General features: G+C 38.3%; 2 protein-coding genes and 1 long non-coding RNA gene across 3 annotated transcripts in view; 1 reads left to right on the forward strand and 2 right to left on the reverse strand.

Annotated features, from left to right (window-relative positions):
- Positions 1-79: 79 nt before the first annotated feature.
- On the reverse strand, positions 80-7,003 carry pimreg (PICALM interacting mitotic regulator). Its single transcript, XM_077505548.1, is given in 6 exon segments — positions 80-898; positions 3,986-4,081; positions 4,165-4,313; positions 4,315-4,425; positions 5,282-5,624; positions 6,606-7,003. Coding segments are annotated over 6 exon segments (999 nt in total). The 5' UTR covers positions 6,713-7,003; the 3' UTR covers positions 80-705.
- LOC144006619 (uncharacterized) lies at positions 6,535-9,905 on the forward strand. Its single transcript, XR_013279888.1, has 3 exons — positions 6,535-6,697; positions 8,254-8,355; positions 8,439-9,905. It is a non-coding gene; the product is annotated as an uncharacterized LOC144006619 (long non-coding RNA).
- tmigd1 (transmembrane and immunoglobulin domain containing 1) overlaps positions 7,127-13,682 on the reverse strand; it is a 7,327-nt gene continuing 771 nt past the window's right edge. Inside the window, exons 4-7 of the mRNA XM_077505549.1 lie at positions 12,447-12,731; positions 8,398-8,682; positions 8,235-8,338; positions 7,127-8,166 (exon numbers count right to left, since the gene is read on the reverse strand). Of these exons, the coding sequence (XP_077361675.1) occupies positions 8,155-8,166; positions 8,235-8,338; positions 8,398-8,682; positions 12,447-12,731 (686 nt within the window). The 3' untranslated portion in view covers positions 7,127-8,154. The remainder of the gene's footprint in view (positions 8,167-8,234; positions 8,339-8,397; positions 8,683-12,446; positions 12,732-13,682) is intronic.

The following is a 13,682-nucleotide window of genomic DNA, read 5'->3' on the forward strand; positions in this document are numbered from 1 at the left end:
AAAAGATAACCAAATTCCTTTACCATTCTACATACTTATAACAAATTTAATATGACCAATATAATAATCACACAAACAGTTACTTTAAGTGACCGTTTAATTCACATTTGCCAAGTCCACCCGCCCACCTTTCTATCATTTGAAAGGTGGTATACGGATGCCTTAAATGACACAGAATTGCTCAATTTCACCCAAATGAGTCTTGCTTATCACATTATAAAATGAGTAGACTACATAAAATTATCACAAGTCACATTTCAAGTTCCCACATCTCTCTCAAGCCAGGGATATACTTGCGTAGAAAAAAAAAACCATGTATAAAAAAGGCACATTCATATGGAAAACAATACACTATAAAAACAAGTGAGAAATATTAATAATATTGCATATGCAGACATATTAGTGTTACTTGTATAGATACAATTTCAGTCTTATTCCTTTTAAAAAGTAGATTATATAACATTGTAACTAAAACATTTGGTTGTAGCAGCTAGAGGAAAAACAATGACAAGTATAACAAAAACAAATAAACCTTTGGTAACTACAATTTAGGACAGTTGACAGAGAATTAGCCTAGCGACACATGTAACCAAACGAATAACACTGCTAGTAGCGTAGTTTTTTTGGGGGGGCAAGTACATTGCAGTATCACTACTAAATACATTAACCATCATACAAAGTGACACCTCGATTTATGTAACATGGTTATTGAAGGCTTGCTTCGCGGACGGCATGGACCCAGCCGCCGACTCGCTTCGACATCCGCGAGGCTTGATGACTCAGGTTGGAGCAGCTGAGTTTACCGTTGGGGTCCAACTTCCTCCTCATCACTATCGTTGTCATCGTGGTCGTCGTCGTGTTGGCTGTCAAACTACTGGACTTTTCCGTTGTGCTGCACCTAGAGGAACAATAAATCCAAATACAATCAATATTCCAATTATATATCTGTGTCAATGGTCCTGTGAGACGCACAAGGGATGTTAAAGAGATGTGAAAATGGCGTACAGTGGAACCTCGAATAGTACATTTTGAGCAAAGCTACTGTATGACAGGAAAAAGCCTCAAATCAAGAAGCATGCAGGAAGTCTGCCATTTTGGTTTGAAGTGGCCATTTTAGACTGATTGTTAAGGATCAAAGCACATGCACATGAAGCAATACAGGCAACAATTCATCTTGATTATAGTGCTGTCGCTATTGAATATGTTTTTGCATCGATTAATCAGATTCATTAATTTTGCATTAAAGCGTATTACAAAAACTTTTTTTTTTTTTTTTACACTGATTACTGTTTATTAACCAGTGATTGGTGTTTATTTCGTACTTTGTATATATATATATATATATATACATATATATATATACACACATATATATATATATATATATATATATTAAAAAAACAAAACAAAACAAAACTATGCACCAGAGGGTGCTAGAACTGCACAAATGGAAATCAACCTGACTTTTGTAAAAACATGTATAATATCGTGACATGACGATGCAAATCTTCGTTGTTGTTACATCTCTAGTACACATTTTCATTAAATCAACCTTCTTCTTCTACTTAGTGCTCCAGTGAGGTGAGGGGGATCCTGTCCCGGTGCGTTGAGCTGACAATATGGACCAGGGATTAAATCAATCACTGCGTTTTAATTTTCAAACTGCACAAGCCAGGTTACAGTGACTTACAACAATATTGAATATCCATTACGGAATTGTAATGTTGGGTTACGATTGTGGGAATTGAAGAGCCAAGTTTTTTTTTTTTTTTTTTTTAAAGGACCACTGATCTGAAGCTTTTTAAGCGTTTTAAACATTTTAACAATGCTATTCAATATCATTTTTTGTGAGGCAGGGTGGGCCGTAACTAATCCGCACAAGACGACAGTCTGGAGCGTTATTAGATGGACCAGGAGAGAGTCCACTGTTAAGTACAGAACATTAGTAAAACCAAAGTGTTTTGTTTTCAGTCCAGGCAACATGCATTTCCATCACATGCTCGTCATTCCTCTTTTAGTTGTTGCCATTCGTTCGGATGCATTTACCTTCTCCCCCTTATTCAGCTATTTGAGAATAGCCAAAGCATCTGTTGTGGGAGGGGGTGGGGAAGAAACACTCCATGTTTATGTGGGCCCACTGCTGTAACTCCACACTTTGAATGTCACAGCAGGACGTGTGACGCGCACTCCCAGCAAAAGTCACATTCCAGGAATTTTATCTGGTTAGAACACACACGGCTTCCCAGGCTATCCCACCCCTCAGTTTGAAATCTAGGCGGGAAGAATGTGCACGGTCGGGAGGGAAATGCGCGGGCAGACGCCGACTGGGGTTGATTGGATGGGAAGGCTCGCTGGATAACGGAGCAACGGCTCTCCCGAATATGCACAGATGTTTCATTCACATAAACACACTCTCTTTCATACGCACACTGACACGAACACGGTCACGATGGACGACACAGAAACGTTCCCCTTCTCTCTGCTGTTGCCCACCCAGCTCTTAAGATTACCATGAATGACTGACAAAAGACACAATTGCTTTAAAGGGGAAGTCAACCGCCCCCCCCAAAAAAATTAACAATATATGTGACCTTACTCGTCTAAACATTTCATTCTGATGAATATGACATTTGTGGTAATCAAGGTTATTTTAGTTAACTACAACTAACGAAAAAACAGACTAAAATTCAAAAAATGTTGTTAACAAAATAAATATATATATATATATATATTTATATTTTTTTTTTTAAATGAAAACCAATTGAAACTACATTTTATGTTTACAAAGCTAACTATAACTATAGTTCTAGAAAAAATGTCCTTCGTTGTAGTTTTTGATAATTAATTTAATGCATGAGCCTTTGGGGATCATATTAAATATTTTAAGTAGATTTTTTATATTAACTAGAATAAGGACATTTGAAAGTTTGTCACACAGAAGCGACATCTCGCAGCAGCCAATAGAAAAGCACCTTCAGATGATGTCGCTCCCATGTTTTTTTTTTTTGTTTTGTTTTTTAAATATTGTGCACAAGTAATAGACATTAAAAAAAAGGAAACTAAAACTAATACTGAAACTAACTAAAACTAAGCATTTATTAAAGATACTTCACTTATTTAGCCCATTATAAGAATAAAAAGTTATTTTTTTGTCTATAATTAATTTGATACTTTCATTATGTTTCACCTACAAATAGTACCTTTAAAAACACATTTTCCAACTTGCTGTCGACTGAAAATGAGATCACAAGGGCTCAGGTAACCACATCACAGCTCACCTGTTTTCTAGGTTTGGTCATGTGACATTCACAAGCTGAGCTGTGATTGGTTACCTGAGCCCTTGTGATGTCATTTTCAGTCGACAGCAAGTTGCAAAATGTGTTTTTAAGAAGGTACTAATTGTACGTGAAAAATAATGAATATATACAATTTATTATAGGCAAAATATTAATGTTTGACTGACAAAAATGGCTAAATAAATAAAGTGTCGCTTTAAATAACTCAAACAAAAACAAAGAGAACCACCATGAAAACTAACTCAATTTAAAAAACAAAACTCGAAACGAAATAACTAACAAAAATGAAAAATTCCAAAACTATCCCTGGTAGTAACTTAAGTTATGAAGCAAAATCCAGCCGTTTTTATCCATCTCAGGGGGCGGCCATTTTGCCACTTGCTGTCGACTGAAGATGACATCACAGTTGCTCAGGGCTCAGGCAACAACCAATCACAGCTCACTTGTTTTCTGAAGCTGAGCCGTGATTGGTTGATACCTGAGCAACCGTGAGGTCAAAGTTCACTCGACAGCAAGTGGCAAAATGGCCGCCTGCTGGCTTTTGCTGCTTAACTCATATTTCACGATTGCAATATTAACCAAAATACCATATTTAGACTTATGGGGCTGCATAGAACATATTACTCTCCAAAAAATGTTTGGGTTGACTTCCTCTTTAAATGGCTATGCGCCACACAAGAATCCTTTACTTGTCATCTCTTCCGATGAACTCATCGAAGGCCCTCGAGAGACGTTTAAGCCTGCTGAGTCCACTTGAGACAGACTCCAGATCCTGGTCAAACTTCCTGTGGCGAAAAAGACAGTCAAAAGTCAGAATGTAGGAAGCAAACCGTCCTTCGTGTCGCGGAGAAGCAATCGCCGGACTCACAGCCTCTGCTTGTGTATGTTGGGAGAAGCATAGGGGCTTCGCAGCGACGCTTTGCGAACCAGCTGCCGTCTCCCTCCTCCGTGCTTCACCCCGAGGACGCCAGCGTCCGGGGTCCTCCTCCCTCTGGAGCCTGATGCGCGTCCCGTCTTGGACGCGGGGGGTGCGAGGCAGCGGCGAGGCCGACTCCTCCTCCTCATAGATGCGACCCGGTGTCGCCACCAAGCACTGGTCGCGAGAGAACTCCCGGTTCCTCTGCAACCTCTGAGGAAGAGACAAGCTTATTTTAGTTCACGGAAACTAACAAATGCACTAAAAAATAAATAAATAAATAAATAAATAAATAAATAAATAAATAATAATAATAATAATAATTTTGTTAACGAAATAAAATAAAAATGCTTTTTAAAGGGATACTTGACTTATTGAGACATTTTCAGAAGTAAAAAGGTTAATATTTTGTCTATAATTAATGTAATAACTATTATTTTTCACGTACAATTAATACCTTTAAACATACATTTTTCCACTTGCAGTCGACTGAAGATGACATCACCTGTGCTGATGAAGTAGGTAACGACCAATCATGGCTCAGTTTACTGACCAAACCCGGAAAACAGGTGAGCCATGATTGGTCGTTACTTACTTCCTCAGCACAGTTCATGTCATCTTCAGTCGACAGCAATTAGAAAAAATAGTTTTTTATGTTTACAAAACTAACTATAATTATAGTGAAAATGGCCTTTGTTTATAGTCTTTGGTAATTAATTTAATACATGAGCCTTTGGGGGTGATTTTAAATGTGATTTTAAATAGATTTATTTCATTATTGACTGGAATAAAGACGTTCAAAAGTGCGTCACGCAGAAGTACAAGCACAAGTAATCGACATAAAAAAGAAAAAAAGAAAAACTAAGATTAAAACTAAAAATAACTGAAATAAAATAAAAATGAACAGAACCACCCTAAAAACTAATTAAAACTAACTACATTAAAAAACAAAACTCAAAACAAAATAAAAACTAACTAACATGAAAATTCCAAAACTATAATATCCCTGGAGACAATAAAAATAATGAAGATGAAGACTGGAGTATTCTTTAGTCCCAAGCGTATGTACCTGATACACCCCGGTGATGGAGTTCTGAGCGGTGCGCGTCAGCTTGCGGACGGCACTGGTCTTGGGCTCCTTGGTGCACTCACCTCCACCGGCGCCTTTCGGGAGGGAGTTGGCCTGAACGGAGCGCAGCGGGAGACGCTTGCGCAGCGACCTGCGCAGCGAGCCGATGGAGGACGAGGGGCGCATCTTGCGGAAGCGGTCGGGGGCCTCGGGGGAGCTCTCGGCGCCGTCCGACTCCTCCAGGGTGGTGTGGGCCCGCCACACACCTACCACGGCTCTTCCCACTCCGTCCATCACGGGAGCCAACGATGACATTTGGACACTGCGTGGAGATGGTTCAGTGCTGTTTAACGAAAGCAAATATAGCATTTAGCCTCTCAACATGTATGCAAGTTAACAAAGCTTAACATTAAATTACTGCGTTGCTTATTATCTTAATCAAACTGATATACCGGTAATTATCATGACACCTGATTATGTGCAATGAAAAAAAAAAAAGAATTAAAAGAAAAAAATTGAATGGATGTTAAAGTTCTCTTTTAAAAATGACAACTGACAGTTGTTTAGTAAAACACTGTATTTCAATCAAACCTTTATTTTTACAACAACTTTCATACCTTATAAGCAACATAAAATGCTTCACACAACCAAATGATTAAAGACAAAACACGAAAGCCATCCACCCTCATGCAGTCTGAGGACCTCTAGGTCTAGGACACCGAATTACTATTTTTTTTTTAATTTTAAGCGTCCTTGTTCCTTTACGGCGTATGTATACTAACATGGAGTGTTGATTCATTCACATAACTTTACAATTGTGTACGTCATAGTACTTTACTAAAGTTAATTATAAATAACATTATTTGTTGTCTGTTTAGCAATAAATTTTCCAAAAATAGCTGTCTTTTGAAAAGAAGATTTAAAAAAAAAAGAAAAAAAAAAAAGTACGTTATGTAAGATTGAAACTTGGGATTCTGCAATAAATGTCACCTAAAATCTCGACCTCATTGCCGCTTAGCGAAATTGGTGCATTCTTAATCAATTTTAAGAGTCATAAACTCTCAATATTTATCAAAAGATATGGAAACAAATGAACAAACAAATTGAATTTTGCCGCACATAAGTTACTTCGTCAGCTTTCGCACAACAAACAATGGACAGCAAGTGATTTGTGGGAACAAGGGATTTTCAAACCGGGCCAGCGCCCTTGAGCGCAACATGAGCTTCACGCGATACGGATTAAAGTTGTTCACCAGATAATTACGAAAGAAAACGTAATAAAAACGGCTTTTCCTTTGTGACGTGTATGCTAGGTTTGCCTTACCTTGAAAGAAACACTTTGTTGTGCAAGACTCGACGACAAGACTCCTCTGTTTGAATTTGGCGGCGAAGAAGAAGACGCTCAAGGAAGGCTGGGTAACGCCCTGTCATGTGACGTCACCGACATACCCCACCCTCCAATAATTCATCAGCTATGTTTCCAACAAGGACAAAATATTTTTCTTTCTTTAAAAAAATGAATGTATTATTCTTGTGTCTAGATATTGATAGAAATAATAACAACGTTAAATGTAATACGGAGTTAAATGTAAAGAAACGCACTCATAGGATGACGTCATTCACGTTACCCCCTTTTGTCGCGTTAGCTACTTACATCGCATTTGTTCAAAAATACACATTTATCATTGATTTGAAATTTATTCTTCATATGTTTGAATTTCATAACCACCAATAGTATACATTAATTGAATAAACAACCCCCCCCCCCCCAAAAAAAAACAACAACCTAATAACTAATAACTGTGGTTCGTAAAATGACCTGCAGATGTCACTAGAATCCTTGTGAATTAAGTTGGTGTCCTGCTGAAAAGGGTGTTCTTTTAGATGTAAAAGTGGCAAAAGGTTAAACTTAAAAGATATCATCAGCCTGTCTCATGAGCCTTGATACGCCTTAATACAATTTCTGTTGAATCACCACGTGATTAAATTAATCATCGTGCAGTGGCAACCAACGTACATGATTGCATAAGTTGTATGCGTTGTGCAAGAACTATTGATAGTAACCAGGCTGTCTTACCACTTTGCGATGCCTGTTTCTTTTAATTGGATTTGGGTTAGTCCAATGCACACAAACGGAGGTACTGTTTCTTTATCTAGTTAGAGGATTCCAGATTTTGTTTTTGTTTACAAGGACACCATCTTTCATTTTTATGAGTAAGTGACACTGAGCTTGGCCTTGAACGTTGCCGTGTGGCTTTTTGTCTCATTAAAAGTAAATGTATAACACAATTTTAACGAGTCACTGTCATTGAGTCAGGCGCTAAAGTTCAGGCATAAAAACCAGGGTTAAATTTAGATGTATTACATAAAGAAGACACTAAAAATCCTCTTGTGTTGGATGTAGTAATACGAATCCATCCACCCAATCCATCCATCATATGTGCTTTGGAAAATTAATCTTACTCTCAATTAGGTAAAATACCAGATTGCCCATATAAATGAAAGAAAAAAACATGTTTGTGGCAAGGCAAAAAATCAGAGTACAAGCAGTTAAGGTGGCACATTAAACAAATACAATGCCAAGATCAAGCCTTATGTTAAGATGACTGTTGTCAGTCTCGCTGAGTTGCAAATTACAATAATAAAAAAAAAAGGCAACCTTGTGGAGAGCTACAAAAGGAGTCTTTAATTAGCTGGTTAGCTTTCACGCTAAGCTAAATGGCTTCAGGCCCGTTCCCGTTCAGTGTCAATATGGCTCGTAGCTGCTGTCACGTGGAGAGCTACAAAATGAGTTGGGTTCAATAGCTGGTTCTCTTAGCCGTAGCGCTAAGCTAACCGGCTGCAGACAGGAAGCTAAAGTTGACAACAACCATTCACTTGCAGCACTGTTGGGAGAGAAAAGGGCGTTAATGAATACTTTTGTCACTGTTGCGTACTAAGTACCACATGTTACCTTGACGATTCTTTTCCAGCGCGAAACAATGGCGAGGAGTGCCGTGAGGCACACCACAACCACGCCAGCTATGATGGGCATCAGTGGAAACTTGACGGTCTTTTCTGTGGACAACCACAAAGTGAGCAACATGGAGGCTCAACAAACAGTGACAAGGACTCACCTGTGACAGTGACCAGGAAGTCCTTGCTCTTGATTCCATAGACAGACGAGTCGGCAGTGCAGCGGTAGAGGCCCTCGTGCTTGCTCTTCTCCGCCTTGTTGGCGGACAGCCGGCTCGCGAAGCCGTCGTCGGTCACGGTGAAGCCCCCCGCGACGAGGTCGAGAGCACTGCCGTTGAGGGTCCACCACACGGTGACGGGCGGGTTGGCGAAGGCGTCGCAGCGCAGGAGCAGCGGCGAGTCGTCTTCCACCCACACCTCCTCAGATCCCGACAGGACGGGCGGATCTGAGGAGTTCACAAGATTTGTTTTGACAGCGCTCAGGGTTGAATAGTCCGAACAATTAAGACCAGAAAGAGATTTTTTGTTGGAGAAAGTCTATTGAAGCCACAAGTGTTGCCAATACTAAGACTATCAAGTCATTTCAAGTTCTCTGGTAGGGTGGCCAGGTGTCCTGTGTCCTGTGTGTGCCAGGACAGTCCTAATTTTTAATGATGCGTCCTGTGCAACCCAAAGCAGGACACGGGCTTGTCCTCCTTTTTATAAAAATTGAGCCGCGGTTTCGTTGATGTGACCCCCCCACGTTTGCCACAGCTGGTCTGTGATTGGCCAAGAGTGGCTTCAGTTAAAAATCTCGTACATCATTGGTTCAATACATGTAAACAAAGCTCCACATGCGGCTATCTGACTATGTTATTTCAGGGTTATTATAGATTTGGAATTTTTCATTTTAGTTAGTTTTGCTTTCGTTTTGAGTATTGTTTTTTAAATTTAGTTTTAATTAGTTTTCAGGGTGGTTCTGTTAGTTTTGATTAGTTTTTGTTATTAAATGCTTCGATTTTGTTTAGTTTTTGTTTCGTATTTTTTTTTTTAATTATTTTTTTTAAATATGTATTACTTATGCACAATATTTAAAAAACACTAAGGTGATTTTCTATCGGTGTGACACACTTTCAAACAACCTTTTAACGGTTAATATCAAAATAAATCTACTCAAATCACATTTAAAATCCCCAAAGGCTCATGCATTAAATTAATTACCAAAGACTAAAACGAAGGACATTTTTGCTATAGTTATAGTTAGTTTTAGTTAGTTTTGTGGACATAAAATGTAGTTTCATTTGGTTTTCGTTTTTAAAAAGCATTTTCGTTTTTCTTTTAATTTGTTAACAAAATTGTTTTTTGAATTTTAGTTTTAGTTTTTTCGTTAGTTTTAGTTAACGAAAATAACCCTGCGTCATTTCCTCGCCATCTTGACAACAGGCTAGCAAGCCAAAAAAAAAAGGCAGCACTAGCAAAAATGCCATAGCTTTATGTTTTATATTTATTATAAATGTTTTAAGGCTCTAAACCCCTCACCACACAGTTTATACACTTTTCTCATCGAGGCATTTTCTTTTTCTCACATTTCTCTCATTTAAACATTTTAATGTTCAAACTTCAAGCCTTCATAAATTTTATAAAACATTACTGTAAAAAATGCATGCAAAATTGCACTAAAAAAAAAAAATCCACGAAACAGCGAGGCTGTGAAAAGTGAACCACGTTATAGCGAGGGAACACTTAATATTTTTTTTAAATATGTCCTTTTTGACCTTATGGAAATGGCCACCCTATTCTCTGGACGTGTCAACATTCACGAGATCAATCGATAATTAGAAAAAGGAAGATTGAGAACCTCAGTGTTGAATAAGAATAATAGATTTATACAAGTTGGGAAACAGTGTTTTACAACCATTTCTACATAACCACAGACTCCACACTCACCAAGTTAATTGGATGAGCCAGCACTTAATAAGGTCAACCAATACTCCGAATTAAGAGGAAAATCTCTTAAAGAGCAAGAATGTGAATTGTAATCTTGCGGAGTCACAATTTTAAATTTGTAAAGACTCTAAGCTCATCAAATGATTTGGACGTGGCAGCACTCAGAAAGTCAAGCAATAATCAGAGCAATGAGAAAGACAGAGGAACTCATTGTAGGAGCAGAATTGGAGATTTACAAAAGTTGGAATAGTCTTTCAAGGGCCTTTTGAAACGAGATTAGATTCTCAGATCATCGTTATTGGATGAGGCAACACTCATGGGGTCAAGTTGGTCAACACAATATTCTAAATAAAGGATCAAGGATTTTCCATCAAAGGAAATATTAAAACAGGTATATTTTCCCCCCGCCCTAAATTAGTTTGTGACACAGGCTACCGCCACCTACAGGATTGGTGTAAAACGTTTTTTTTTTACACAAATCAGTTTTCAAACTCATTCACTTGCAGCAATTTTCACTGAAGCAACCCCCTTCGCTCCCGGCTGTTTTACTGGATTTTCACCGATTTTGCAAGGCCCACAGAATATTGTGGTCTGTCTCTTCTTTTATCAGAAAAAAGTGTATTTCTATCTGTTCCCGTTTTGCAGCAATTAGCATTAGAATACAGTGTTCTCTCGTTACAGCGCGGTTCACTTTTCGCTCTTTCGCTGTATCGTGGATTTTTTTTAAAGTGCAACTTTGCATTCATTTTTTTTTACAGTAATGTACCTATTTTAAAAAAAAATTATGAAGGTTGTAAATGTATTTACTTGTAAAAAACAAACAAACAAACAAAAAAACTGTATTCGTACTTTAAAATGTTTGCTTTGTTCTTGTTTACTGCAAAACTGATGTTTATGTACAGCACTTTGTATACAGCAACGCCTGTTCTTAAAGCGCTTTATAAATAAAGTTGAGTTGAGTTGAGTTGAGTTGAACTTTGTGAATGTTTAAAGGCACGGTCTTCCGTTTTCACTCAGGAAAATGCACTATAAAAATACAGGATGCATACACATGAACTCCTTCTCAGTCTACACCTCTGGACTTCTGTTAATGTGAGGTGGTGATTTTTTCATAAACACCCAGTCCCCCAGCCTGTATTTTGCCATTTTGTGTTTGTTTTGTCAACAGCTGGACGTTTCGGTGGACAGACAGTTGTTTACCCCTCCAGCCAATCGCAGAGTGGGTGGTGGCGGGGGGCGTGTTCACTCACTGTCTGCAGACGGGGCCGGGCGAATTTGTCGGCTGCATGACGTCACTCCCGCGGCAACTTGACAGCACGCACGGATTTACATTTTTTTCACTCACTCACTCACTCACTCACTCACTCACTCACTCACTCACTCACTCACTCACTCACTCACTCACACAAGCTTACATGTTTGAGTGAGATTTTTTTCACTCGCTCACTCACTCACTCACTCACTCACTCACTCACTCACTCACTCACTCACTCACTCACTCACTCACTCACTTACTCACTCACTCACACTTGTGTGAAAAAATCACCACCACGCATTAACAGAAGCCCAGAGGTGTAGACTGAGAAGGAGTTCATGTGTATACATCCTGTATTTATATAGTACATTTTCCTGAGTGAAAACAGAAGACGTGCCTTTAAACAAGAGAGAAATATGACAAAATGTAAATGCCTCAATGAGAAAAGTTTATAAACGATGGTGGAAGGTTTTAAAGCCTTAAAACATTTATAATAAATGTAAAACATAATGCTAACTATGTCGCGGATTTCATTTGTTGCGGGTATTTTTTGGAAACTAACCCCAGCGGAAAACGAGGAAACATTGTATAGCTAACTTTCATTATTCACAAATCTGGTTAGAATTGTGGGAAAACAACTTGTTTTCATCATGGCCTGGTTGATCTAGTATACTCTGCTGCCACCTGCTGGCCGTTTTTGTAATGACTACCATTTTTCATCCTTTAACAGCAGATGGGAGGCCACATCAAAGCCTCATGTATGCTCGAGCATAAAAAACAACAACAACAACAACACCAAAACAACATATGTATATATATGTGTATATATATATATATATATATATATATATATATATATATATATATATATATATATATATATATATATATATATATGTCTTTGGGACACTTAATGCATGTAAAATAGGACGTATTTATACGTTTATGGGAGCAAATGAGTTAAGGACATATTTAGACTTATTTGGCCTTGGCAGAGATCCACGTTCGACAGTCGCTGTTAGCACTCACATGTGACATTGAGCGTGACGGAGGCCTCAACGCTGGCGTTGCCGGCCAGGTGGCAGGTGAAGGTGGCGCCGTCGTCCTGGTGGGTGACCGGCATGACGCACACGCCGCTTTGTCCCTTGCGGTTTTCCGGGCGGAGAGCCACCGTGGCGCCGTTCCTCAGCCACACCAGCTCCGATCCCTCATCCTCGGATCGGTTGCTGCGACACACCAGCGATACGGTTCTGTCCAGCTCGGTCAGGATGACGCCCTCGCCGTCCACGCCGGGCGCTGACTCAATGGTGACGCCTTGGGATGAAGATTCAATTAGTAGGCTAGCGAAACCCCCCCAAAACAAAACAAAAAAAAAAGCTAATTCCATCGGGAATGGCGCAACTTTCACATTTTGGGGAGGAGCTAAGTTTAACTTGTTTATTAAGACTATTCTGTACCAATGCAATATCAAAACCGAAAATTGAGATAAGGCTGGTGAGTAGTGTCACGATAACTTTTGGGTGATCTGATTGGATGGCAGTTACGAGAAGTACTTTGGTATTCCAGTGTTTTGTACTTTTTTTTTTTTTTAAATCAAATGAAATTAATTTATCTCTTGCTTTGAGTTAATTTTAATATAATATATATATATATATATATATATATGTATATATATATATATTGCACGTTTTATATCTCTTCTAAATGTATAATAAAATGTACAATAAAATATTTTAAGTTTTCAAACTCTTGTTAACATAACAGTGGGAAAAAATGTTAAATAGAAATATTGTTGCATCTTTTAGTCATTGATAGTTTCATAATAATTCACAAAATTGAGTTAATATTGAAAAAAATGTATTGTACTGTATAAAAAATGAGAGTGATATTGATTTGTGTTGAGGTCATTTTCTGCCACTAGATGGCATAATTGCATTTGTAAGGAATTGGTGACAGTTCAATGCATTTTTCCTTTTCATATTAAGAACTAACTTGTGAAATTCTGCACATTTTTACAATTGTAAAATACAATTTGACCCCATTCTCCACAAATATATGCAGTATTGTAAACTTTATCACTGCCAAATTTTGCTGTGGACGCGTCTGCTGCGTTTGTGACTGGAGTTCCCTCTGTACAGACTTTCCAAGTATATTAAAAAAAAAAATAGTGGCATTAATGCACTAATTTTGACACCCCTAATAGATAGATAGATAGATAGATAGATAGATAGATAGATCAAACTAGCAAACTAATGGTGATCAAAT

The sequence above is a fragment of the Festucalex cinctus genome, chromosome 18 (assembly GCF_051991245.1).
Source record: "Festucalex cinctus isolate MCC-2025b chromosome 18, RoL_Fcin_1.0, whole genome shotgun sequence".
Lineage (NCBI taxonomy): Eukaryota > Metazoa > Chordata > Actinopteri > Syngnathiformes > Syngnathidae > Festucalex > Festucalex cinctus.